Raw genomic sequence first — 25,849 nt, forward strand, 5'->3', positions numbered from 1 at the left:
GTCCGTATGGATAGGATAGTCTGTGGGAGAGCTGTAGTTGTTAGCCAATTAACAGTCTTATGGCCAGGGGATAGAAGCTGTTTAGGAGTCTGTTGGTCTGAGCCTTGATGCACCGGTCCCGCCTGCTGGATGGGAGTGTAGCCGGTTTGGCTACTTTTCTGCGTTATAGTCTGCTGTATTTGTAACGAACAGGTCTAGTCTGGACAGTAGTTGTCTTTTATTTATCTGGATTGGATGGAATACATGCAATGCACTGGATGGTGAGCTTCTCAATACTGCACACCTAACGTGAGTAAAAGAAATGCAAGCAAGTACCTGCACGAGGGAAGTTACATTACAGACAGCCTGCTAGCATGTAAGTTAACTAGCTAGCCTAAAATTGCACCACTTCGTAAACTCTTTCAGCAGAATATTTCATCAGAAACGGTTGGCTAGCAACACAACACTATTGGAATACATTATATCACAATTATATGACGATTTACTACTTCTAAACATTTATAACATATACATTTACACATACCTCTCCTCAGTAGAACCAAAACATACTGAGAGGGAACTCCTGCGTCTGACTCGAAGGTACTGCAGGCCAGAGCAATATACCACAGAGCAATCGATACACTCACAATCCATGGATGTGAAAGGATTTAGGTGAAATACACAAGGCAATATTAACACTCGTTACAGGAGCATGTGGAGAACCGTCCAGGTCTCAGTGGCTCGAGTCTATTTTTTTTGTAGATTTGTGACGCTTGATTGTGTATGTTGCACCAGACAATACATTTCTGCAAGTCAAAATTGATGGATTTGGTTACATCTTGACAATGGAATAGAAATTATAGCAGGTTGAGGTTTATTGGGATGAATCTTGTCCTGGAAGCAGAGCTGAGCGATTTGAGAGGAGTGGAAGAGAGGGCCAGGGTGGCTTCTTCCCGCCCCTATAGTACAGGAACCTCCTCTGTTGATTTGTAGGTCTTCCATTCACACATACACACACACACACACACACACACACACACACACACATACACAGATACAGCAGGGGCCTAGCAGACAAAGTCAGGATGTGACATCACTCACAGGAAGAGAAGCCAAACAACTTTTTTCAGCTTTTTTTTGTCTGCGCTGCTGTGTAACTGGCTGCTGAGTGAAGTTGGAGCCTCAAGGTCTGTTGGTGGCTGGGAAGGAGAGAGTCTCCATAGGATCTGGAGAGGGACAGATCTGCCTGGATCGTTGTCCAGGGGGAATTAAAGTAAAGGGGGCTGACCACGGAACTCTCCTTGGCCTTCCAAAGACTCCCCACATCATTCCAAGCCATCCACACGGACCCCGGCCAGGTACTGTGGGGAAACTTCCCTTTTTATCTCACGCTCTTTCTCTTTGTTCCATATGACTAGATTTACTGAATTTGTTCCTGTGCATTAGCTACTGTTTTCTCTCTCCCACATACTGTATTTTTGAAGGACCTTGAAAGATCTATTGTTATTCTCCAGTGTCAGAAGGAAATTCCATGGAAAATCAGTAAAGTAATCAGGGTGCATAGCGGACCTGGTCCACCGTCCCACATACATGATCAGACATGCACCAGTCTGTAACTGGAGAGGCATGAAGACACTGAGAAGCAGTGAGGTCATAATCAAAAAGAAAGGACACATATCCCCTATCCCTTGGCCTATATAGACATTTCTTTTCTGTCACTGTTATTAAATGACTCTGAGGTTTACTGCCCATGACTGGTATTCACATTTGTGGAACTGCTATGGATTTAGACTTAGATACCAAAACTAAGAGAGTGTAGTGGACATCATCAAATCAGTTACCTATCCAGTTGTGGACCAGCTCCTTCTGTCATATGGTCATTCTCCAAGTGAATACCCAATGCCTGATCCACTAGAGATAATAGAAATGAAGTACTGAGAAAGAGGATGATCCTGTTCACACCACACATACTGTGTAACAAACACCATACAGATGTGGAGGAAGCTGTCCAGAAGAAGAATGACAGTCATACTTTAGGCCTACTGTTCTGAGTAGTGAGAGCTGAAGTTTCTGCTACAGTCTGAGAGCAAAACTACAGTAAAATTACACTAAACCAGGTGGAATTCAACATTTCGACTTTGTCTCATTCTGGATTACTCTGTACAGTTCAGGCTCAGAGCACACAAATATGATTGTCTTACACTGAGTGTACAAAACATTAGGAACACCATCATAATATTGAGCTGCATCCCCCTTTGCCCTCAGAACACCCTCAATTAGTCGGGGCATGAACTACAAGGTGTCAAAAGTGATCCACAGGGATGCTGGTCCATGTTGACGCAACTGCTTCCCAGTTCCCACATTTGTGTCAAGTTGGCTGGATGTCCTTTGGATGGTGGATTATTCTTGATACACATGGGAAACTGTTGAGTGTGGAAAAACCCAGCAGCGTTACAGTTCTTGACACACTGAAACCGGTGCACCTGGCACCTATTACCATACCCTGTTCAAAGGCACTTAAATATTTTGTCTTTCCCATTCACCCTCTGAATGGCGCACATACACAATCCATGTTTCAATTTTCTCAAGGCTTAAAAATCCTTCTTTAACCTATCTCCTCCCCTTCATCTACACTGATTGAAGTGGATTTAACAAGTGACATCAATAAGGCATGCCGTTCACCTGGATTCACCTGGGCAGTCTACTTGTATGTTCCTAATGTTTTGTACACTCTGTGTATATACTGTAAGAACAGAAACTGGTGCTCAGTTTAACCACACAAGCTGCACCATAACAAACCCAGGAAGTGTTGAGAGTTGCTGTGTGAAACGGGACGTGGGACATAAATGCGGATACAGTCACATCACCACCAGACATTGTCATTTAGAATGGTTGAAAGGAACAACAGCAGATTCAAAACTATTCTAGAACATCACACTGTTTGTATTATATTCAGAATGCCTTTTGAAACAATATCTGTATGACTTCTTGAGAGCTGTAAATATGGCTTGACTTCTCAGAGCTCTCCACATGAAACTCTGTCATGGAAACTAACTCAGTAAAGAAAAGTAAACCTTCTAAACCATGGAGACAAGTAGCTAGATACTCAGTGGGCTACCACTGCCCTGCACTGAACTCCTTCTATAATTCAGAAAGGCAGAGTTGCTGTGTTTCAGTGTATGTACACTAATGACCCACTGGAATTGTGATACAGTGAATTATAAGTGAAATAATCTGTCTGTAAACAATTGTTGAAAAAATGACTTGTGTCATGCACAAAGTAGATGTCCTAATCGACTTGTCAAAACTATAGTTTGTTATCAAGAAATTTGTGGAGTGGTTGAAAAACAAGTTTTGATGACTCCAACGTAAGTGTATGTAAACTTCCCACTTCAAATACATGCATACATACAAGGACCTATTTCAAGGGCCAGATGGTTGTCAGTATTGTAACCTACAACTCAATTTGCATAGCAGCCACCAGAAATGAATGCCACAAATGGATTCTTGTACACTCACTCCACTGTTGGTTTGTCCTCATATTTGGGGTCATATTTTATATTCAGAGCAGTTTCACAATCACAACAATCACAGCTTTGCTTATCAAGTCCTTCAAGCTATTTCCTTTGTAAACAAGCTGACAATACTGTTTATACTTTGCTGATTTAGTTTGCTGATTTCTATCATGTTGCCTAATTTGCAGGCATGATAGTATTGTGGTACTTTGTTTGCAGGTATGATATCATGGGGGTAGAAGCCATTCTAACTTCTCATGACCTTTCTCGTTGTTTTCTCTATTTTTCAGAGAAATGTCCCTGCATTCCCAACCGCCCCCAATGTAGAGGTCACTACCCTCAGAACTCCTCAGAGAACACCTTAACCTGAACAAACTTATGTTCGTGAAACCTGTCCAATTACCTCTCAGGAACCCCCCGCACCCAACACACACACTGTCCATTAGTCCACCATTAAGACAATGGCGCTCTGTCTCGGACAAGTCTTCAGCAAAGACAAAACGTTCAGGCCTCGGAAGAGCTTCGAGCCTGGGACCCAGCGCTTTGAACTATACAAGAAGGCCCAGGCCTCTCTGAAGTCCGGCCTGGACCTGAGGAAAGTGGTCCAGCTTCCCGAAGGAGAGAACATCAATGACTGGATCGCTGTGCATGTGGTGGACTTCTTCAACCGCATCAACCTGATCTACGGCACGGTCAGCGAGTTCTGCACCGAGCGCACCTGCCCCATCATGTCCGGGGGCCTGCGCTACGAGTACAGGTGGCAGGACGGAGACGACTACAAGAAGCCCACCAAGCTACCTGCCTTGAAATACATGAACCTACTGATGGACTGGATTGAGACCAACATCAACAATGAGGACATCTTCCCCACAAGAGTAGGTGTGTGAGGACCTCATACTAAACCCAGAGGGACTCCTCTGTAGGGGGACTGTCTTTGAAGTTAGAGTTGAATCTATGGGGTGTGTGACCATGGAAGCTACTAGCTATATAAGGGTGCTTCAGGGTGCAAAGGTATATTGATGTTCAGGAGACATTCTTGGCTGCAATGGTCCTATAGAAAGTCAATGTACAGAACATTTTACAGCAGTAATTAAAACGAAAGCTCTTTGATGTTGATCTAAGTGGATGATAGTGAATGCTTCTGTGATGTTGCATCATACCCCACCTTCTCTGACAATACCTTTAATGTATCTAGAAAGGTTCAAGGATAGGTTAATTATACAATGAGGGTGGCATTTAGAAGAAATTGAATGAGGTACTCTGAGCCTATTGTTCATTGTTAAAGGGTTGTCATCAACCTCTGTTTAGGGAGGGAGATTATCTAATGCAGTGGTTCCCCTTCAAACATTCAACCTCCCGCTGCGTACCCCCTCTAGCACCAGAGTCAGCCTGCCACACACACACTATATGATACGATACATTTATTGAACATAAGAGTGAGTGTGAGTTTTTGTCACAACCCAGCTTGTGGGAAGTGACTCTTATAGAACCAGGGCACAAATAATAATATTATAATAATCAATAATTTTGTTCTTTATTTAACCATCTTACATATAAAATCTTATTGTTCATCGGAAATTGTGAATAACACACCACAGGTTAATGAGAAAGGTGTGCTTGAAAGGATGCACATAACTCTGCAGTGTTGGGTTGTATTGGGGAGAGTCTCAGTCTTAAATCATTAAATCAAGACAGGCTACTCTGAGCGCAACCCAATCCAGAAATCTGGCAGTGGCTTCTGATTAAATTCAATTTTCACAGAACCGCTTGTTGCTATTTCGATGAGGCTCTCTTGTTCAGATATCGTTAAGTGGACTGGAAGTAGGGCATGAAAGGGATAACAAATCCAGTTGTTTGTGTCATCCGTTTCGGGAAAGTACCTGTGTAATTGCGCACCCAACTCACTCAGGTGCTTCGCTATATCACATTTGACATTGTCCTTAACCTCAAGTTCATTTGCACACAAAAAATCATACAATGATGGAAAGAGCTGTGTGTTGTCCTTGTTAATGCAGACAGAGAAGAGCTCCAACTTCTTAATCATATCCTCAATTTTGTCCCACACATTGAATATAGTTGTGGAGTGTCCCTGTAATCATAGATTCAGATCATTCAGGCGAGAAAAACATCACTCAGATAGGCCAGACGTCTGACCGCTTGCATGATGACAAGTTTTTCACACAAGTGAAAATGATGGTCAGTGAAGAACTTTAAGCTCGTCTCTCAATTAAAAAAAACTAAACGTGTCAATACTTTGCCCCTTGATAACCAGCACACTTCTGTATATTGTAAAAGTGTTACATGGCCGCAGCCCATATCATTGCATAATGCAGAAAATACACGAGAGTTCAGGGGCCTTGCTTTAACAAAGTTAACCATTTTCACTGTTGTGTCCAAAATGGCTTTCAAGCTGTCAGGCATTCCCCTGCCAGCAAGAGCCTCTCAGTGGATGCTGCAGTTTACCCAAGTGGCATCGGGAGCAAATGCTTGTATGCGCGTTACCACGCCACTATGTCTCCCTCTCATGGCTTTTCCACCATCAGTACAGATACCAACACATCTTGACCAGCAACGTCCATTTGATGTCACAAAGTTGTCCAATACTTTAGAAATATCCTCTCCTGTTGTCCTGTTGTCCAGTGGTTTGCAGAAGAGGATGTCTTCCTTAATTGACCCCCCATAAATGTAACAGACATATACCAACAGCTGTGCCAGGCCCGCCACGTCTGTTGACTCATCCAGCTGTAACACGCGAAGCAGTAATTGTTTCAAAACATCTCCTGCCATGTCATTGATGCATCGGGAAACAGTGTTGTTTGATGAAGACATTGTCTGTATAGTTTTTTTTTGTCCTTTTCCCCCAGCATTGTCCCAGCCATATCTGCGGCAACAGGAAGAAATAAGTCCTCCACAATAGAATGAGGCTTGCCTGTCCTAGCCACTCAGTAGCTCACCATATAAGATGCTTCTAGACCCGTCTTATTAATGGTATCTGTTGCTTTTATACATGTCTTACTACTCGAAAGTAATCTTAATTCTCGCTCATAAAACTCCTGTGGCTTATTTTTCAAATGGGCATGTTTTGCTTCTAAATGTCTGCGGAAGAGTAAAGGTTTCATCGAGTTGTGAGATAGTACTTTTGCGCATATAATCCACTGTGGCTGAGGAAAGGCACTACTCCCAATATATGTGAACCCCAAATCAATGTAGTTCTCATCATATTTGCGCCTCTTCGATGGTCCAATGTCCCTGTTTGTTGTTCGGTGCTTTCCTGGTTAAGGGGGCAGTAGCTCTTCGGCTACATCAGATTCACAACTGTCAGTGTCCATACTAGCTGGGCTAACAACAAATGTAGTTACTGATGCTAGCATTGGATGTGCTCATGGAAACAGAATAACTTGTGTCGTTGACAGGTGCAGGTGTAGTACTGCTGGTAGTAGCAGTACTACCAGTAGAGCTGGTACTGTATGTGTCTCTATGGGCCTTACTTTTTTTAATCCATTAATCCATTTTCGAGCAAACTGAATGAGCAGCAGCTACATTTGGCTACATACGGAATGTTAGTGAAATTTCTGCAAGAGAGTGATGGTTAATGTGATTGGATGTTAATTATTTGACTAGGCTACCTGTATTTGATATTGTGTAGTTATTTTTGCTGAACACTAGATGAAATGAGGCTACTCAGGCGAGGGGAAAAAACTCACCCAAATGTATAGCCCCAAAGGGTTGCACATTTCCGTAACATTCCCCGAATTCCCAGTTTTTTTCCCCTCAAATCCTGGTTGGAAGATTCCTCCATACAGGATTTGAAAATGTGAAGAATTACTATTGTTTAAAAAAATAATGTGAATACCGTTTTTGGTTGATGTACCCCTGACGGCATTGCGGGTACCCCAGTTTGGGAATACCTGATGTAATGGAGACTGATGTTCAGCGTGTGGGTTTAAATTATCTTCAATGGAAACTCATGTGATTTGTGTTTTAATGCTAGTTTTAAAAAAAAAAGCAATAATCGAAAAAATAATGGAACATAATTATGGAATATTATGGATATTCTGAAAATTACAAACTGATTTTCATTAATGCATCCAGGGATGGTCTCTAGAAGGCATTTAATGTGGTTGCAAAGACCCAATGCTTAATTATAAGGTAACTAACTGTACAGTGTTCCTCCTCATTGACTGTTCTATCCTTCTTGTTGTAGGTGTCCCTTTCCCTAAGAACTTCCAGCAGGTGTGTAAGAAGATTCTGAGCCGTCTTTTCCGGGTCTTTGTGCATGTCTACATCCACCACTTTGACAGCATCTGTAGCATGGGCGCCGAGGCTCACATCAATACCTGTTACAAACACTACTACTACTTCATCTCTGAGTTCAGCCTCATCGAGCACTCAGAACTGGAGCCCCTGGTGAGAGAGGAGGTGTGGTGGTGAGTAGGGTTGCACATTTCCGTAACTTTCCCCAAATTCCCAGTTTATTTCTCAAATCCTGGTTGGAAGATTCCTCCATCCAGGATTTCTGGAAAACCATCAAATTTGGTGAAAGTTACCTGAATTTTGCAACCTTAGGGGTGAGCTTACGGCACAATATTAACTCTGTAACACATGGATGGGAGGTTTTTATTAATATATGTACAGTACATATATACAGGGCATTCGGACAGTATTCAGACCCCTTTTTCCACATTTTGTTACGTTGCAGCCTCATTCTAAAATGGTTCACATTTTTTTCCCCCTCATCAATCTACACAAAGTACCCCATAATGTCAAAGCAAAAACAGGTTGTAGAAATCTTTGCAAATGTATAAAAAATAAAACACTGAAATATTACATTTACATAAGTATTCATATACTCAGTACTTAGTTGAAACACCTTTGGCAGCGATTATAGCCTCGAATCTTCTTGGGTATGACGTTAAAAGCTTGGTACACCTGTATTTGAGGAGTTTCTGCCATTCTTCTCTGCAGATCCTCTCAAGCTCTGTCAGGTTGGTTGGGGAGTGTCACTGGACAGCTATTTTCAGGTCTCTCCAGAGATGTTCGATCGGGTTCAAGTCCGGGCTCTGGCTAGGGCCCTCAAGGACATTCAGAGACTTGTCCTGCAGCCACTCCTGCGTTGTATTGGCTGTGTGCTTAGTGTTGTTGTCCTGTTGGAAGGTGAACCTTTGCCCCATTCTGAGGTCCTGAGTGCTCTGGAGCAGGTTTTCATACTTTGCAACGTTCATCTTTTCCTCGATCCTGACTAGTCTTCCAGTCCCTTCCGCTGAAAAACATCCCCACAGCATGATGCTGCCACCACCATTTTTCATTGTAGGGATGGTGCCAGGTTTCCTCCAGACATGACACTTGGCATTCATGGGAAAGAGTCCAATCTTGGTTTCATCAGACCAGAGAATCTTGTTTCTCATGGTCTGAGGGTCCTCTAGGTGCCTCTAGGCAAACTCCAAGCGGGCTGTCATGTGCCTTTTACTGAGGAGTGGATTCCGTCTGGCCACTCTACCATAAAAACCTAATTGGTGGAGTGCTGCAGAGGTGGTAGTCCTTCTGGAAGGTTCTCCCATCCCCACGGAGGATCTCTGGAGCTCTGACAGAGTGACCATCCGGTTCTTGGTCACCTCCCTGTCCAAGGCCCTTTTCCCCTGATTTCTCAGTTTGGATGGGTGGCCAGCTCTAGGAAGAGTCTTGGTGGTTCCAAACTTCTTCCATTTAAGAATGATGGAGGCCACTGTGTTCTCGGGGACCTTCAATGCTGAAGAAATAACAAGAACTGTAAACTGTGGGACATTATATAGACAGGTGTGTGCCTTTCCAAAGCATGTCCAATCTATAGAATATGACTCCAATCAAGTTGCAGAAACATCTCAAGGATTATCAATGGAAACAGGATGCACCTGAGCTCAATTTGGTGTCTTATAGCAAATGGTCTGAATACTTATCAAATCAAATCAAATGTATTTATATAGCCCTTCGTACATCAGCTGATATCTCAAAGTGCTGTACAGAAACCCAGCCTAAAACCCCAAACAGCAAGCAATGCAGGTGTAGAAGCACGGTGGCTAGGAAAAACTCCCTAGAAAGGCCAAAACCTAGAGAGGAACCAGGCTATGAGGGGTGGCCAGTCCTCTTCTGGCTGTACCGGGTGGAGATTATAACAGAACATGGCCAAGATGTTCAAATGTTCATAAATGACCCGCATGGTCAAATAATAATAATCACAGTAGTTGTCGAGGGTGCAGCAAGTCAGCACCTCAGGAGTAAATGTCAGTTGGATTTTCAACCTGTTTTCACTTTGTCATTACGGGGCTATGTGTATAGATTGATTTAATCCATTTTAGAATGAGACTGTAACATAACCAAATGTGGAAAAAGGGAAGGTGTCTGAATACTTTCCGAATGCAGTGTAGTGCAGGGGGTGTCTGGATAGTCATTTATGAGGGAATATCCTTCACATACGTCTTCTGTTATCATCATTATGAAGTACAGATTCTACTTATAAATAACAATGAGACATTATGTCAACAATGCAATATGAGGGGAAGTCAACCTTGTTAACATAAGACAGTGTGATGGATTGAGCATTTAGCTTTTCTGCTTTTGGTTGACTATAAGTCATCTGTTTTGTGAGTGGAAACAGCCGAATGAGTTCTCCTCAGATTATGGCTTTAGCCTATCTGTTAGGAAATGATTTTAGCATCATCATATAGCATGTCAGCATAGGCATGTAGTTCTGTCTGTCACCTCAAATGAACAGGGCGATCTGGGATTGGTACATCAATTTTTGGACTTAACGATAGACAGTTATTCTTGAAGAATATGTCTTACCAAAACAGGGACGAGTGACCGCTTTGTTTTGGTTTTCCCAGATGGCCCTTTAATCGTAGCCCTGTTCAATGGAGAAAGCTTTGTAATAACCATTCCTATGTCTTGTTTTTGCAGCAAGGTAGGCATATAATGCAATTATTTGTCAATATCATGTTAATCCCCCAACTCTACTCTCTCTTCTCTACCCTCAGAGGGCAATGACAGAGAAGATCTGTAACTAAACCACTTGGAAAATGGAGTTTACATCATTTCAGCATTCCCTGTGGCCTTCAAGAGACCCACAACTTCAATACAACCAAACACTCAAACTAAAGGAATGGATTTTGAGTGGATTTGAAGAACTAAAGTGTTATCCATCCCAAGCATTACAACGTTTGTTCATAAAGTGACATTTTCAGCCAATAGTCTATATGTTTTATGAAAAAGGACTGTTCTGCTTCCCATAGTGCTGTGATGATCATGATGTAGCACTCCAGTCTTCTGAGCTTTATTGTAATTGTAGTAATGTTTAGTAATAACTATTCTAGCTCTGTTTTATTACGCATGTATAGTTCTTGACATCATCAACTTTGGAAATGTTTGCGGCTTCGAGGTGTTTGAGACATTTTGTAATGGATGGAAGGTCACAACCATAGAGATAGATAGAGGATTCATCTTTGTATCTGGGCAATTATAGAGTCTGTGACAGCATGGGCATTGAGGCTTCATCTTTGTATCTGGGCAATTATAGAGTCTGTGACAGCATGGGCATTGAGGCTATCTCCATTTTGAAGTAGTACATGTGTCCCAGCCAGACAACTTGAAAAACAAGTGTCCAGGGATGTGCAGAATGACAAGTATGGACTCATACTGGGAATTACTGACTTAATCTTAATTTACACAAAACCAGTTTAAACCTTGCTCTGTGAGACTGATCTGATGTGTAACTGATTCAATTTCCAAGTATTAAGAGCCTATTTTACCCTTCCTGGCCTCTCCTGTTGAGTTAATTGTGTTCATTTTTGAGGAAAATTATTCATTCATCTTAAAATACTCATGACTCATTAATATAACTTGCACTACAAATGTATTTTATTTTATTGAACCTTTATTTAACTTAAATACGACGCCTTAGACTATAATATAACCTACCTTGCTACTACTAGTATATGTTCTATGAATGAGAGTGCTGTCATACACCAGAAATTCCCTATTATGAAATAGGGGAAGTTGTTTTGCAATACCTGACGTCCTAGTGGCTTATTCTTTTCGTCCAATGAATAAACTACAGGACATGCAAGAGGCGGGAGCTCTGCGTTTACCGCCTTACGTCACTAGCTGGATTTCACTCTGTTGTCCACCCTGACCCACCGCAAAACCCAGAGGATGACCGAGGCGCTGGAGGAGGATTTCGGCCTGTTTGGACACAGACTCCAGGTTAGATATATTTTTTAATATCATCAGTAATTCATAACGTCATTAGCAAGACGGATTAGGTGACATAGTAACTAGCCAACGTAAAATAGTTAACTATGTAACGTTACTGTAGCTAGCTAGCGCAAATGTATTGGTTTTGGCTTTTCATAACACACTCATCTGATACAATTATTTTCAGAACATCGTTATGACTGAGCTGATATATGGATTGCTAGCTAGCTAGACAGCTAATAAGGTCGACCTGTTTATAACCTTATGAGTATCTTTACTATAGTTAGCTAGCTAATGTGTGTGATTGCATAGCCTACTTTTGCTGACTGTTTGATTGAACTAACTATAACGTGTTAGCTAAGTAGCTGTATTTTTGCCGCCTCCAGTCAGGCACGACCAAGTCGTGGCTGCTTTCATCAGCATATTTGGATCTGAGTTTTCTGGAATGACTCAATAACTCACCCAATTATCCAGGTTTGACATATAACCTACAGCTAGCAGAATAACACCAACGTTACAAAAAGCCGCCCGGCGTATGTGTGTAAGGAAAGGTCCAACCAGTTCTGGAATGTGTGTTCAAGTGAAAACACATCACATCATCACTGATGGAATTCCTTAGTGTAACTTTGAATACTCTCTCCCTGTTTCTGCCCCCGCCGACATGACTTTACTGTACTAGCTCGCTACTCGAAAACGTGCTAGCTATCTGAAATGTTTCATTATTTTTCAGTTGGCAGATATGGTGAGGCAGAGCACGGTGGCAGAGTTGCAAGCCTTCCAGCACTCTCTCCAGGTAAATCAATATTGCTGTCAGAAATAGCTAGCTAACTAGCTATTTTACAAACTTGTCATAGCTTCTGGTTTTGTCACACTTGTTACTTCCCTTAACCTTTCCTGCTGCTCAGATAAGAGTAGCTTCTAGTAGTAACAGACTGCCAGTAATTATGCTTATCTTAAGGTTAAACTGGATATGTTGCATCATTTTCAATGAGTAATACAAATATGCCTATGCTATCACTGGATGTGAAAGTGTGTTTGGGAATATCCAGGGTCAGATAAGGTCTTTGTAAGCTTTCCTGTTTGTGTTTGCATATCAGTGTACCCTATTGGCAGGCTGCCACAGGGGAAGATAACCTTGTTTTAAACCAGAAGCTTGGTTCTAATTATACTGTATTGTTATTTTATCTAGAATATGCCATATCAGTAGATTTGAAATTGGTTTAGGACTGCACTGGTACTTTAAGAACAAAAGTGACACACTGTGCTTCTTCTTGTTCTTTCTGTCCCTCTCCACCACCTGATCTCTCTGGCTCTGCTCTCACTTTCACACTTTCTCTCCCCACTCTCTCTCTTTCAGTTACAGAGTAACTCTCTGGCCCTTGGCCCAGTAGGGGACAGCTGTGGGGAACAGCAGAATGTGGTGCCCCCCACTGCCACAGAGGAGAGACAGCGCCTCTCAAAGGGCCCTCCAGGTACTGCACTTCAGGCCTCTGACCAGGGCCTTATCAGTAGCAGTGCCTTTTTAGATCATAACGAATAAGATTTATATGGACCGATCTTAGATCAGCACTTCTACTCCGATGCTTTGTGGATACTGACCCAGCTCCACAACCAGCTTCTCCCTGTCTGCTTTGCTATCACATTGGCACATAGCAGTCCTACATGTTAGTCAATATACACATTGCACACACTATGCTTTAAGCAATCATTTATTTGCTGGCACATAGTTAATCCATTCAAGGATCTATCAGTTTTAAACAATCATTCACAATTTAAGAAAACATTTTATTTTTGTTGATTGGCACATAGTCAATAGATGTTAGTCAGTATGCACGTTGCAAACACTTTGCAATTCAAGCAATATTTTACAATGTAACTGTGGTTGACGTGAATTAACAGTCAACTTGTTTATACAGAGGTGGAAGCTAGCCAGCCAGTAAGCATCCCAGACTCAGCCAAACCAATGGAAGCCACCCAGCCAGTAAGCATTCCAAACTCAGCCAAACCAAAGAAGAAGAAAAGGAGGTCAAGAGCAACAGACAGCTTTACAGGAAACTTCAACGGTAATCATTTTGCACATAAATCAGACAAGCCTGTCAAATATCCAATCACTCATGTCATTCAAAATGTAGAGTTTTTTTAATAAATGCACCCACACCATAGATACCAGAGACAGGCTTTTGTGCGTTTCTCTTTTCTCCAGACCTATACAAACTGACAGATGAAATGCTGGGTCAGGGTGCATATGCAAAGGTCCAAGGATGCATCAGTCTTCAGAATGGGAATGAATATGCTGTGAAGGTGAGTCTGAGGCTGCGTATGAAACGGTTCCCTATTCAGGGCACTACTTTTGACCAGGGTGCATAGAGGACATATGGGACTTGTGATGAATGTCATACATCACATGCAAAGGTTTTATTGTTATTCCAGGGTAGTTGAAGTATAATTAGTCACTAACGGATGCTGTTTCAACCCCAAACAGTGTTTTCTTTGCCCGGTTTGTGGTCCAAACGTTGTCCTATTAAACAGTTAAGCGTTATACCAGTGTGCAGATTAGCTTTTTGTTCTTCATTGTCCTCTCTGATCCAGCACCTGGGACATATTTTTGTTTTATGGATGTGCACATATACCACCCACTAAGCCAAAGATTTTTTATAACTAATCCAAGGTACACCCACAGCCTGCCATTTCAAATGGGAGCAAGTTAATCATAGTGGGCAGAACTAGCAGGAGGTAGGCAGAGCACAAGCTAATGAGATCCTATTGGTGCGTTCTAGCATGTAGTTGCATATTTCCGTTCGGGAACGCCTGTGAAGTGCACTTGTGCATTAGCTCAATTCGCCCTTGGACTCCTAGACAACGTAATTTTTAGAAACTTTGGCAAAGGGTAAAGTCTACAAAACTTAGTCCACTCTGGCCAAACAGATTTTAGTTTTGGGAACAGAAAACTATTGAGATCAAATTTTTCATTGATGAGAAAATGTGCAGATTGTCAGCCAAAATCCATCTGATTCCATATTTTCCCACTGCTGGGAAACATTTATACATCAAGCTCATTGTTCTGTGACTAAGCTTTATTCACTCACTGATACCTGTGTCTATTTGGTTTTGTCTCAGATCATTGAGAAGAACGCGGGGCACAGTCGCAGCCGCGTCTTCCGTGAAGTGGAGACCCTTTACCAGTGCCAGGGCAACAAGTGTGTGCTCTTTCACTCTACAAAGGGAAAGCTCTGAAGGTTAAATAATAATTACAACAAAAAAACGTCACCCACTAATGTGTTCCTATTAACATTTTCAGGAACATTCTGGAACTAATACAGTTTTTTGAAGATGACTCCTGCTTCTACTTGGTGTTTGAGAAGTTGCGCGGAGGTATGTCTTCCTGTTTTTACCATATTATCTCACTTTTGTGAGGGTGAAGGTGGGTCATGTTCATCGTGCATAAAATGGAAGAAAAAAGTAAACTGGGGAGATACTGCTGTAACTGAACTTGTCCAATAAAAACAATGTTGTTTTCTGTTGCAAAACATGGTGGTGCTTTGTGGCCTAATGAACATGACCCAGATTACATGAAACTATTAGGTGTTTCTCTGAAAGCTCTCTGCTCCTGAAAGCTCTCCTCTCTCTGCTCCTGAAAGCTCTCCTCTTTACCCATACAGGCTCCATTCTGACTCACATCCAGAACCGTAAGCACTTTGATGAGCTGGAGGCCAGCCGTGTGGTCAGGGACATCTCCAAAGCTCTTCACTTCCTCCACAACAAAGGTAGGACCCCTGAACATGGGGCTGTGCCTGTATAGAATTACAGTGTGATTGTTTCCTCATGAACATTCTCTGTTCTACAGGTATCGCCCACCGGGACCTAAAGCCAGAGAACATCCTGTGTGAGTCTACTGACCAGGTAACCTTTGTTTCCCCCAATGTGCTACGGAACAACAACATATGTTTTCTGTAGAAAATGTCATGTTTACCAAACCGTTATTGTGGTTATAGCTAGTGAATGCTTGCTATTTTTCTCTCCCTCTGCAGGTGTCTCCGGTGAAAATCTGTGACTTTGACTTGGGCAGTGGAGTGAAGCTTAGCAGTGCCTGTATTCCAATCACCACTCCAGAGCTCACCACACCGGTAAATACCACAACCTGAACCTACCACTAACCCTGATATTTGTGTGTCTGTCTATCTGGCAATGTCTTAATTGTCCCTAAGTGCACATTTTACATTTTTACTGTAAAGAGTGTTGCGATTTTAAATGTACTTTTAAATCAAATTTGATTTGACATATGTCCTCACGGTGTTTGGTTTCCCCGACTCAGTGTGGCTCGGCAGAGTACATGGCTCCAGAGGTGGTGGAGGTGTTCACAGACGAGGCATCGTTCTACGACAAGCGTTGTGACCTCTGGAGCCTGGGGGTCATCCTCTATATTCTGCTCAGCGGCAGCCCCCCCTTCACTGGTCATTGTGGGACTGACTGTGGCTGGGACCGTGGAGAGACCTGCCGCACCTGCCAGGTACACAAGCCATCACCAGTCTTCTTCAAACTCCCAGTTCACCTTAGATTTTTTTTTAAATAGTGCTGTAGATGTCTGTCTCGAAGGAACACAAACTCTGGACCTTCGAGAACGTTTATAAAAAATAATTAAAAAAATCTGCCATGCATTTATTGGTGTTATAACCATTATAATTCATAAAAACTTATAGTAATTTAGAAACAGTTTCTGATTCATGTCATAAGTGAATGCCCAAAATATTATACTATTCATGATTTTCCCTTTTAATATATTGTGTCCCACCCCTGCAGAAGAATCTGTTTGACAACATCCAGGATGGCCAGTATGAGTTCCCAGAGAAGGACTGGGCCCACATCTCTGCCCAGGCCAAGGACCTCATCTCCAGGCTGCTGGTACGGGATGCCACCCTCCGCCTCAGTGCTGCCCAGGTCCTGCAGCACTCCTGGGTGCAGGGGGTGAGTGTCAATTTCCTAACCCTTCTGTACACTGTGTGGGTCATAACATACCACACCTGGGTTCAAATACATGTCTATTATTTGTTATTGAATACTTATTTTCTGTGTATCTTGAGTATTTTCTAATAATGTGGCTCGAATCACCTACTTCTATTGGAAGTATTTGAAAGTACTTTCAAATAATTTCCTGTAAATAGCCTAGTATTTTGAGGTAAGTATTTGAAAGTACTTTCAAATAATTTCCTGTAAATAGCCTAGTATTTTGAAATAAGTATAAGGAAATACATAATTTCAAATACCAAACAGACCTAGTTGAAATGCATGGACATTTAATTATTTGTTTAAATACTGTGTATTTGAGTATTCAAAAAAAAAAATATATATATATATATATATATATACTGCTCAAAAAAATAACGGGAACACTTAAACAACACAATGTAACTCCAAGTCAATCACACTTCTGTGAAATCAAACTGTCCACTTAGGAAGCAACACTGATTGACAATACATTTCACATGCTGTTGTGCAAATGGAATAGACAACAGGTGGAAATTAAATGCAAGTAGCAAGATACCCCCAATAAAGTAGTGGTTCTGCAGGTGGTGACCACAGACCACTTCTCAGTTCCTATGCTTCCTGGCTGATGTTTGGTCACTTTTGAATGCTGGCGGTGCTTTCACTCTAGTGGTAGCATGAGACGGAGTCTACAACCCACACAAATGGCTCAGGTAGTGCAACTCATCCAGGATGGCACATCAATGCAAGCTGTGGCAAGAAGGCTTGCTGTGTCTGTCAGCGTAGTGTCCAGAGCATGGAGGCGCTACCAGGAGACAGGCCAGTACATCAGGAGACATGGAGGAGGCCGTAGGAGGGCAACAACCCAGCAGCAGGACCGCTACCTCCGCCTTTGTGCAAGGAGGAGCACTGCCAGAGCCCTGCAAAATGACCTCCAGCAGGCCACAAATGTGCATGTGTCTGCTCAAACGGTCAGAAAAAGACTTCATGAGGGCCCGACGTCCAAAGGTGGGGGTTGTGCTTACAGGGGTTGTGCAGGAGGTTTGGCATTTGCCAGAGAACACCAAGATTGGAAAATTCGCCACTGGCGCCCTGTGCTCTTCACAGATGAAAGCAGGTTCACACTGAGCACATGTGACAGTCTGGAGACGCCGTGGAGAACGTTCTGCTGCCTACAACATCCTCCAGCGTGACCGGTTTGGCGGTGGGTCAGTCATGGTGTGGGGTGGCATTTCTTTGGGGGGCCGCACAGCCCTCCATGTGCTCGCCAGAGGTAGCCTGACTGCCATTAGATACCGAGATGAGATCCTCAGACCCCTTGTGAGACCATATGCTGATGCGGTTGGCCCTGGGTTCCTCCTAATGCAAGACAATGCTAAACCTCATGTGGCTGGAGGGTGTCAGCAGTTCCTGAAAGAGGAAGGCATTGATGCTATGGACTGGCCCGCCCGTTCCCCAGACCTGAATCCAATTGAGCACATCTGGGACATCATGTTTCGCTCTATCCACCAACGCCACGTTGCACCACAGACTGTCCAGGAGTTGGTGGATGCTTTAGTCCAGGTCTGGGAGGAGATTCCTCAGGAGACCATCCGCCACCTCATCAGGAGCATGCCCAGGCGTTGTAGGGAGGTCATACAGGCACGTGGAGGCCACACACACTACTGAGCCTCATTTTGACTTGTTTTAAGGACATTACATCAAAGTTGGATCAGCCTGTAGTGTGGTTTTCCACTTTAATTTTGAGTGTAACTCCAAATCCAGACCTCCATGGGTTGATAAATTTGATTTCCATTGATAATTTTTGTGTGATTTTGTTGTCAGCACATTCAACTATGTAAAGAAAAAAGTATTTAATAAGAATATTTCATTCATTCAGATCTAGGATGTGTTATTTTAGTGTTCCCTTTATTTTTTTGAGCAGTATATGTGTGTGTGTGTGTGTGTGTGTGTGTGTGTGCATGTATGTATGTGTCATTACTAAACAAGTGTTTCCAAATAGATTCTAATACTACTTGTTTCAAAGAAAAAATATCCAAATACTTAACTTCCAAATTACTTTTGAAATCAATTGAAATACCCTAAACAGTATATGAACCCAGGTCTGTACTTTATGTTGTTCCCGGTGGATGTCAATATTCTGAAGTGGTTTTCTTGCCTTGTCTATTCTACACTGATCTAAGAAGGCTGAATGTGTGAAAGAGACATCCAAGAAACCAGTGGGCTTGTTTTCACCAGTACATTTCCTCCAAACTGTATATCTGTGAAGGAAAAGGTACAATTAAAATAAATGGATTCCGTTTTCCTGTTGTATCTTATTTAAATGTGTTATTTATTTTCCCCTAGAATGCACCAGAGAGAGGTCTCCCAACCCCACACTTCCTCCAAAGGTAATCCACTCAGTGCTCATTTCACAGAATGTGCAGTACATTACAGCAGATGGCTAATAAATTCAATTGTTGAAGGGACGTTACACTTCAAAATCAAAGTTTGTTTTCCAGACCTACAAAGTAGCATAATGAACTCAACTTGACATTTTGAGGCCTGAAAACATCGGACACAATTAGATTTAGGAGTGTTCCTGACAAATTGAGTGTGTCTCCTAGAGCTAAACGTGTGATCTAGAATTTGATCAATCTCTGACTGATCGTCTGCTCGTTCTCTACAGGAACAGCAGCACCAAAGACCTGACCCAGTTTGCCGCCGACGCCATCGCCTTCAACCGCCAGCTGTCGCAGCACGACGAGGAGCAGGAGGAAGTGGTCACCACCATTGTGACCTCCATGAGGCTTTCGCCCCCCTCCAACTCCCGGCTGGCTCGCAGACGGGCACAGTCCAACGCTCAGCGCACCACCCAGGACTTCCTGCCTGCTGATGACGACAACCTCGACTCTCTCGTCACCTAACCAGCTCCTGGTTTAACCCCAGGAAGACCCCGTTTTGGTGCTACTGCAGGCTCGGAGTTCCCTCGCACCTGGTTTATCCTTCTAATATAGTCGTGTGCTTCTAAGATCCCAACAGGGTCAGATTCTCTGATTTAATAATGTCAGCCTCAGAACTGCTGCCAGGCTCTTTGTGCCTTCCTTTCCCCTCTTTTGTTTCTCCTCTGTTCCCTCCATCCTGGTGCTAGTCTCTCTTCCTCCCCTGCTCCTCCTCTCTAGGTGGTGTTTACCATGTCACACCATCTGAGATGGATGATAGCTTCCGTTGGCAGGAGACTCCTGTGTAGCTTCACAGGGTTAGTAGCCTCATTGTCCAAGCTCTCATGGCCAGTGGTTTTCTTATCACCTAGAAACAGAGAGACCAGAGCACAAAGGGAAGCACTTTTATCCTCTACTAAGCTAACACACACTGAGTCCCAGCTTTGTTTCGGTTTCAGTGATTAGTTTGGGTTGAGGTTGTTTCCTGCATTTGATAATAACCTCAGTCTATACAGAGCGCAATCCCATGTTAAGACGACAGGAATAAAGTCACTAAAACGGGTCTAAGCCTGTTCTAGTGATTCTTTTTCTATGGTTAAGACTGCTAGTGATGGTTGCTTTATGCTAGCTATACTTAATTGCACGGTTATTTCCGTTAGGAATGGATTCTTGATGATGTCCGCATGGGGCATTTAATACACGTACAGTGCATGTAGCTAGCCTGTCTTATTGTAGAAATACTTTTAATTTTAAAAAACATTTTAATTTACGTTGTGTTGGTCAAGCTGTGAAAAGGTTTTAGCGTTATTTATAGAGTTACTGAATGCTGCAAAAGTAGAGCATTACTTTTCAGTCCCTTAATAATGACCCTGTTTTTAGGGCTGGTCATACATAGGCTGTGAGGAGGGTTTCAAAACTTTCCCAAAATGTCCTGGTTTTTCCAGAAATCCCAGTTTTAGGATTTTTGGAACCAGCAGGGATGAGGCATCCAACCTCCTAATTTTTCATGCAGGATTTCTGGAATATATTTTGGGAATTTTTGGAATGTTTTGAGAATTCTGCAACCCAATAATGGCAAGGCAAGCAGACACTGTGACTATGGCCTGGTATTCAGGGAATGGACTCTCTCCTTGATTTATCCTAGTAAGCCTTCTGGGGCCCTATTATTGACAGATGGGTCGATATCTACAGTATGTTGAGTGTGAGTGTTTGGCATAGACCGTTTAAGACATTGTGCTTGTGGAAGGTGGGTTACTGAATGATTTGAGAGTGCATCATTCATTTGAAAAGCATTTTATTATTTTAATCACCCTGAAATTCCATTTCTTATCTCCTTATCGAAACATCAGCTACCTGGAACACTTCTATACTTTGAAAGAACTCACTCGTCATATGTATTTTGAGATTATTTGAAATGATTGCATTTCATCAGTATTTTTATTTTTTTAGACATATTTGAAGTATTGATAAACTAAGGATTACCTCAGAAACCTGAATTGCACTAGCCTGGTTGCCAGTTTGTTTGTGTTATGTTGTCACTTAATGCAAAACATGACATTACAAAGAGTTGACATGATGACACAATCAGATCTGGGGCCAAGCTAGAATTTGTATGATGTCTTTGCACATTTTTTCCAAATGATTACAGGACCATTCTGCCTTTGCTTGCTTCAAATGTGTTTAACTTATTTTCAGTCATACCACTAATAACCTGCAGCTTTCTTTTTACGCAAATTAATTTCTGTTTTGGCTATTCACACTTCACTGAATATTGTTAGAATCTGTTTAAGTGATATAGAAATCTGGAAATGTCTTTGTGTTTTTTAATGTTGTGTTTTTTTAAACGTCCATAACTTTATTTTTTATATATTCTATATTCCACAGGGGATGCCGTTTATAAATATACCTTTCTCTGGCGGAAAGGGAATTATAGTTTTCTATCAGTTTTTTTAGTAGTAGTTTTATGTGTGTATTGTCGGTTGGTTTGTCAGCAAATGGATCTGAATAAGTGTGCCAAAGAAACCATAGAGACTGATAGAAATAACTTGTGACGACTGTGAATGCTAGCATGTCACATTCATTTGGTTTCAGATTTTTAAACATAAATTGGTCAGACGGCCATTTCAGCCTGCGTAACATAGTTACTGAAATGCTCTTTGGTTACTGAAATGCTCTTTGGTTACTGAAATGCTCTTTGGTTACTGAAATGCTCTTTGGTTACTGAAATTATTTGATTTACCTCTACCAGTTTGACTGTTTCACCTCTAAGAGCTTGTCATTTTATTAATGTGGGGACACTGATGGAAGTCTAGCACTTATTCCCCTCACCCTTTAACTTCATGTATTGCATCCCCCACCCCCATGTAAAACGGCTTGTACCCAATGCCTGGATCTCCCCCGGTTGCCATGGATACTCAATCGCTATAGCAACCGAGGGGCCTTCCTAAGCGGGCACGGACTCTCCGTCAGAGAGGGTGCAACACATTAGGGATCTCCCAGTGGCTATGGTAAAGCCCTCTCACTCTAATTAGTCCCAAATGGCACCCTATAGCCCACAGGCCCTGGTCAAAAGTAGGGCACTACATAGGGAATAGGGTGCCATTTGGGACACACACTAAACTCAAATCAGATGGGATAAGATACATTCATTGGCATAAGCTATGCAGCTAAATACCTTATAACCCATGTGGATGAGGTCTTATGGCAAATGTTCTAACAATGTTGCACATCAATAGCCCCTGTGGTATGCTGTTTTCCCAATAAAACCCCATTCTTTCTTATGAAATTCTTCTTTCTCTGACTTCTAGGCAGAACTCTGACATGTAACAAGTTAGGCAGATTGACTGTTCTTCCAGGTTCAGTGTGAGTACATAAACAGAGACTACTCAGTTTATGGCTGGAAGAACTGATTGAATGGGTTTATTTTGGGCCCATCACTCACCAGTTGCCTATTGTAGCATGTGAAAGAAACGGGGACATGGATGATTGTGATTCACCTGACCACACAGTGAAGAGAGGAGTGTGGGGGTTGGTCTAGAGCGCCTAAAGGAAGAAGGTAACAGGGAAGAGAGGAGTATGGGGATTGGTCTAGAGCGCCTAAAGGAAGAAGGTAACAGTGAAGATGTACTAGCAGACACTGTTATGGGCCCATGTAGCTCAGTTGGTAGAGCATGGTGCTTACAATGCTAGGGTTGTGGGTTCAATTCCCGCAGGGAGTAGCTTTGGATAAGAGTGTCTAGTAAAAAGTACATTATTTTCTTTAGGAATACAGTGAAGTAAAAGTTCTAAAAAATAGAAATAGTAAAGTACAGATATCCCAAAAACCTACTAGTACTTTAAAGTATTTTTACCTAAGTACTTTGTACCACTGTATGGGGTGGGTAGTTCAGAATCATGCTTTGTTGCATTGTGGGTAGTTCAGAACAAAGAGTGGTACAGTTTATCTGGGCTATATGTCGATGGTTTTCTAAGCAAGCAATATTTCACAGTGCTTCTATCAGAGTTTGATTATATCCAAAGCATTTGCTTAATTAATAATCCAAATGAACAATAACAATCCCCATAATACATATTGGGCTATTTCAATTCCTGCAAAATATATAATTTGCTTTCATAATCAATTTCTACAGATATCTCGAATACCTTTTTTACATGTTTTATTTGTATAAATACACGTGTCTTTGTTGGTTTGTTCAACCATTAGTCTCGCTGTACTTGTGTGTGTTCGTCAGTGAATGACGCTCATATGGCGCCCCTAGTGGTTAACCATGCACAAAACTCATGAGCGCTCTTCTCTTTTCCTCTGTCGTATTCCACCTGCTTGGGTGAGCGAGCTCACGAGAGAGTGTCATGGAAAGTCCACGACTCGATTGAAATGAGAGACAAACGACGGGAATAGTGTTGTATTTCAAACAAGATTACCTGAACTATGGGACTCATCATATGTAAGTAAAAGCAATTGCTGTCAGTGACGTATTTGTTTTCATCACCAAAAGAATATTAAATGTTTTCTGTTCTTTAATGAATAGTCCAATGCCAATCAGTGATTATAGAATATAAATTGGTCTTTAAACGACCATTTAAATAAAATGACTCCTGTAATGGTAATTATATTTTTTTATTGTTTTATCAGGATAATCTAATCTGTCAAAATGCTCCAGTTTATTGGCTGTGTCAGTCTAAGACATATATTTATGTAGTCTAATACACTTTTAACCATGTAATATAAGACCAATACATCTTCAAAATGTAAATGATCGTCTGCGAACATATCAGAACCCAGTGTACTTATTCATTGTGTACTTAGGAATATATATATATGAACAAAAGACAAGAAACTCAGAATTTCTTATTCTCTGTGAAAAAACTGGGCATCAATATGTTGCAGAGCTGAAGATAATAATATCGTTGATTTATCTAGTCTTTGTAGCATTTATTACTCGTCATGTATGCATAATACATCAGCTTTTCTCCCTCAATGTCAGTTGCCTTTAGACCTGTGTGACAATGATTTATTTTGTTTGAAAACCTATGTCTATGACAGGAACACATCATCTGACTCTTCTGTCTATCTCTTGTAGGGCAGAGAAAACTCAGACCTGTCCTGCATTTGGGCTGGATTATGTTGTCATTAATCAAGACTATTAAATTGTATTTTAGCTGACACCATAAAATAATTAAGTAATATGCAATCCCCAAAATATCTGAATTCGACAGTATACAACATAAAGCCTGGAGAGATGGTCCTTCCCGATAAGAGCTCGGGGCCCAAAACGGTATTCGGGAAACGGCCCCAGAGTCTCCCCTCCCCGGCTCTGTGCTGCGCCTGTGGCTTGTGCATTATGCTGGCGGGCATCAACATCACCCTGGTGGGGGCCTTTGCTTTCAAGTCCTTCATCCCCACCAGCAACCCACCCATCGTCATCGGGCCCCTCCTCCTACTGGTGGCCCTGTCCTTTTTTGGGGCGTGCTGTGTGTGTGGGCGGCGGCCACCAACCAACAATGCTGGCAAGGCCAAGGGGGACGAGAGCTGGGGTCGGACGCGGATAGGGGCCGGCGTCACATTTGAGATGGAGACGAGCGAGCACACGCTGCAGGACACCACTGCTGTGCAGCTCAGTCCCACCAACTCTCAGAGCTCCTCCCACAAGTCTAGTAATTCCGCCCATGGGGATACCTCTGCAGTAGGGGCCTGTGAGGATGGCCCCGCCCCCAGGGCCTGTGATCTCGCCAGCTCAGAGGCCTATGATATAGATGTGAGACCTGATGACCAGCTCTTGACCTCTGAGGACCAGCTCTTGACCTCTGAGGACCAGGCATTGACTGCTGATATTGAAGATAAGGGGAGCATCCAGATGACGGCACTATACAAGCCTTGCCCAACGTAGCATGGCTGTCTACTGGCTATTACATAAACTGGTACTATATCCTGTGTGACAATGACCTGTGTATCACTATATATTGACTTGCCTAGTTAAATAACCCTCTGGTACTATAAACTGGTACTATATACAGTGGGGCAAAAAAGTATTTAGTCAGCCACCAATTGTGCAAGTTCTCCCACTTAAAAAGATTAGAGAGGCCTGTAATTTTCATCATAGGTACACTTCAACTATGACAGACGAAATGAGAAAAAAAATCCAGAAAATCACATTGCAGGATTTTTTATGATTTTTTTTGCAAATTATGGTGGAAAATAAGTATTTGGTCACCTACAAACAAGCAAGATTTCTGGCTCTCATAGACCTGTAATTTCTTCTTTAAGAGGCTCCTCTGTCCTCCACTCATTACCCGTATTAATGGCACCTGTTTGAACTTGTTATGAGTATAAAAGACACTGTCCACAACCTCAAACAGTCACACTCCAAACTCCACTATGGCCAAGACCAAAGAGCTGTCAAAGGACACCAGAAACAAAAGTGTAGACCTGCACCAGGCTGGGAAGACTGAATCTGCAATAGGTAAGCAGCTTGGTTTGAAGAAATCAACTGTGGGAGCAATTATTAGGAAATGGAAGACATACAAGACCACTGATAATCTCCCTCGATCTGGGGCTCCACGCAAGATCTCACCCCGTGGGGTCAAAATGATCACAAGAACGGTGAGCAAAAATCCCAGAACCACACGGGGGACCTAGTGAATGACCTGCAGAGAGCTGGGACCAAAGTAACAAAGCCTACCATCAGTAACACACTACGCCGCCAGGGACTCAAATCCTGCAGTGCCAGA

The 25,849-nt window shown here is 42.3% G+C and overlaps 3 protein-coding genes across 5 annotated transcripts; all 3 read left to right on the forward strand.

The window, feature by feature from the left end:
* The first annotated feature begins 305 nt into the window (after positions 1 to 305).
* Positions 306 to 11,279, forward strand: LOC139423000 (MOB kinase activator 3C-like). Of its 3 annotated transcripts, none has more exons than XM_071174671.1 (4): positions 306 to 1,337; positions 3,785 to 4,373; positions 7,699 to 7,901; positions 10,505 to 11,279. In XM_071174671.1, exons 2-4 carry the CDS (start codon positions 3,956 to 3,958, stop codon positions 10,532 to 10,534), a joined length of 651 nt encoding a protein of 216 aa, XP_071030772.1. In that variant the 5' UTR covers positions 306 to 1,337; positions 3,785 to 3,955; the 3' UTR covers positions 10,535 to 11,279. The 3 variants fall into 3 exon arrangements, with proteins under 3 accessions (XP_071030772.1, XP_071030858.1, XP_071030684.1); XM_071174757.1 differs by having other exon boundaries at positions 1,125 to 1,337; positions 7,699 to 7,921; XM_071174583.1 differs by having other exon boundaries at positions 1,131 to 1,337; positions 7,699 to 7,913; positions 10,505 to 10,670.
* A 313-nt stretch (positions 11,280 to 11,592) lies between these two features.
* Positions 11,593 to 22,406, forward strand: LOC139422931 (MAPK interacting serine/threonine kinase 1). Its single transcript, XM_071174457.1, has 14 exons — positions 11,593 to 11,729; positions 12,451 to 12,513; positions 13,078 to 13,192; positions 13,637 to 13,783; positions 13,924 to 14,021; positions 14,838 to 14,917; positions 15,019 to 15,092; positions 15,380 to 15,484; positions 15,565 to 15,620; positions 15,749 to 15,844; positions 16,033 to 16,227; positions 16,518 to 16,682; positions 19,047 to 19,090; positions 19,369 to 22,406. The coding sequence occupies exons 1-14, from the start codon at positions 11,679 to 11,681 to the stop codon at positions 19,604 to 19,606; spliced, it is 1,527 nt and encodes a 508-aa protein (XP_071030558.1). The 5' UTR covers positions 11,593 to 11,678; the 3' UTR covers positions 19,607 to 22,406.
* Positions 22,407 to 24,360: 1,954 nt separating this feature from the next.
* On the forward strand, positions 24,361 to 25,008 carry LOC139405770 (transmembrane protein 275-like). Its single transcript, XM_071148543.1, has one exon. It carries the CDS (start codon positions 24,361 to 24,363, stop codon positions 25,006 to 25,008), a length of 648 nt encoding a protein of 215 aa, XP_071004644.1.
* Positions 25,009 to 25,849: the final 841 nt, after the last annotated feature.

The sequence above is a fragment of the Oncorhynchus clarkii genome, chromosome 1 (assembly GCF_045791955.1).
Source record: "Oncorhynchus clarkii lewisi isolate Uvic-CL-2024 chromosome 1, UVic_Ocla_1.0, whole genome shotgun sequence".
Taxonomy (NCBI): domain Eukaryota; kingdom Metazoa; phylum Chordata; class Actinopteri; order Salmoniformes; family Salmonidae; genus Oncorhynchus; species Oncorhynchus clarkii.

Bases quoted from the DNA above. Each gene is read 5' to 3' on its own strand.
- LOC139423000 (XM_071174583.1), top strand. From the start codon at position 3,956: ATGGCGCTCTGTCTCGGACAAGTCTTCAGCAAAGACAAAACGTTCAGG. The intron at 4,374-7,698 runs GTGTGTGAGGAC...TTCTTGTTGTAG, and splicing joins CATCTTCCCCACAAGAGTAG to GTGTCCCTTTCCCTAAGAAC. The intron at 7,914-10,504 runs GTGTGGTGGTGA...CTCTACCCTCAG, and splicing joins AGCCCCTGGTGAGAGAGGAG to AGGGCAATGACAGAGAAGAT.
- LOC139405770 (XM_071148543.1), top strand. From the start codon at position 24,361: ATGGTCCTTCCCGATAAGAGCTCGGGGCCCAAAACGGTATTCGGGAAA.
- LOC139422931 (XM_071174457.1), top strand. From the start codon at position 11,679: ATGACCGAGGCGCTGGAGGAGGATTTCGGCCTGTTTGGACACAGACTC. The intron at 11,730-12,450 runs GTTAGATATATT...ATTATTTTTCAG, and splicing joins TGTTTGGACACAGACTCCAG to TTGGCAGATATGGTGAGGCA. The intron at 15,093-15,379 runs GTATGTCTTCCT...TTACCCATACAG, and splicing joins GTTTGAGAAGTTGCGCGGAG to GCTCCATTCTGACTCACATC.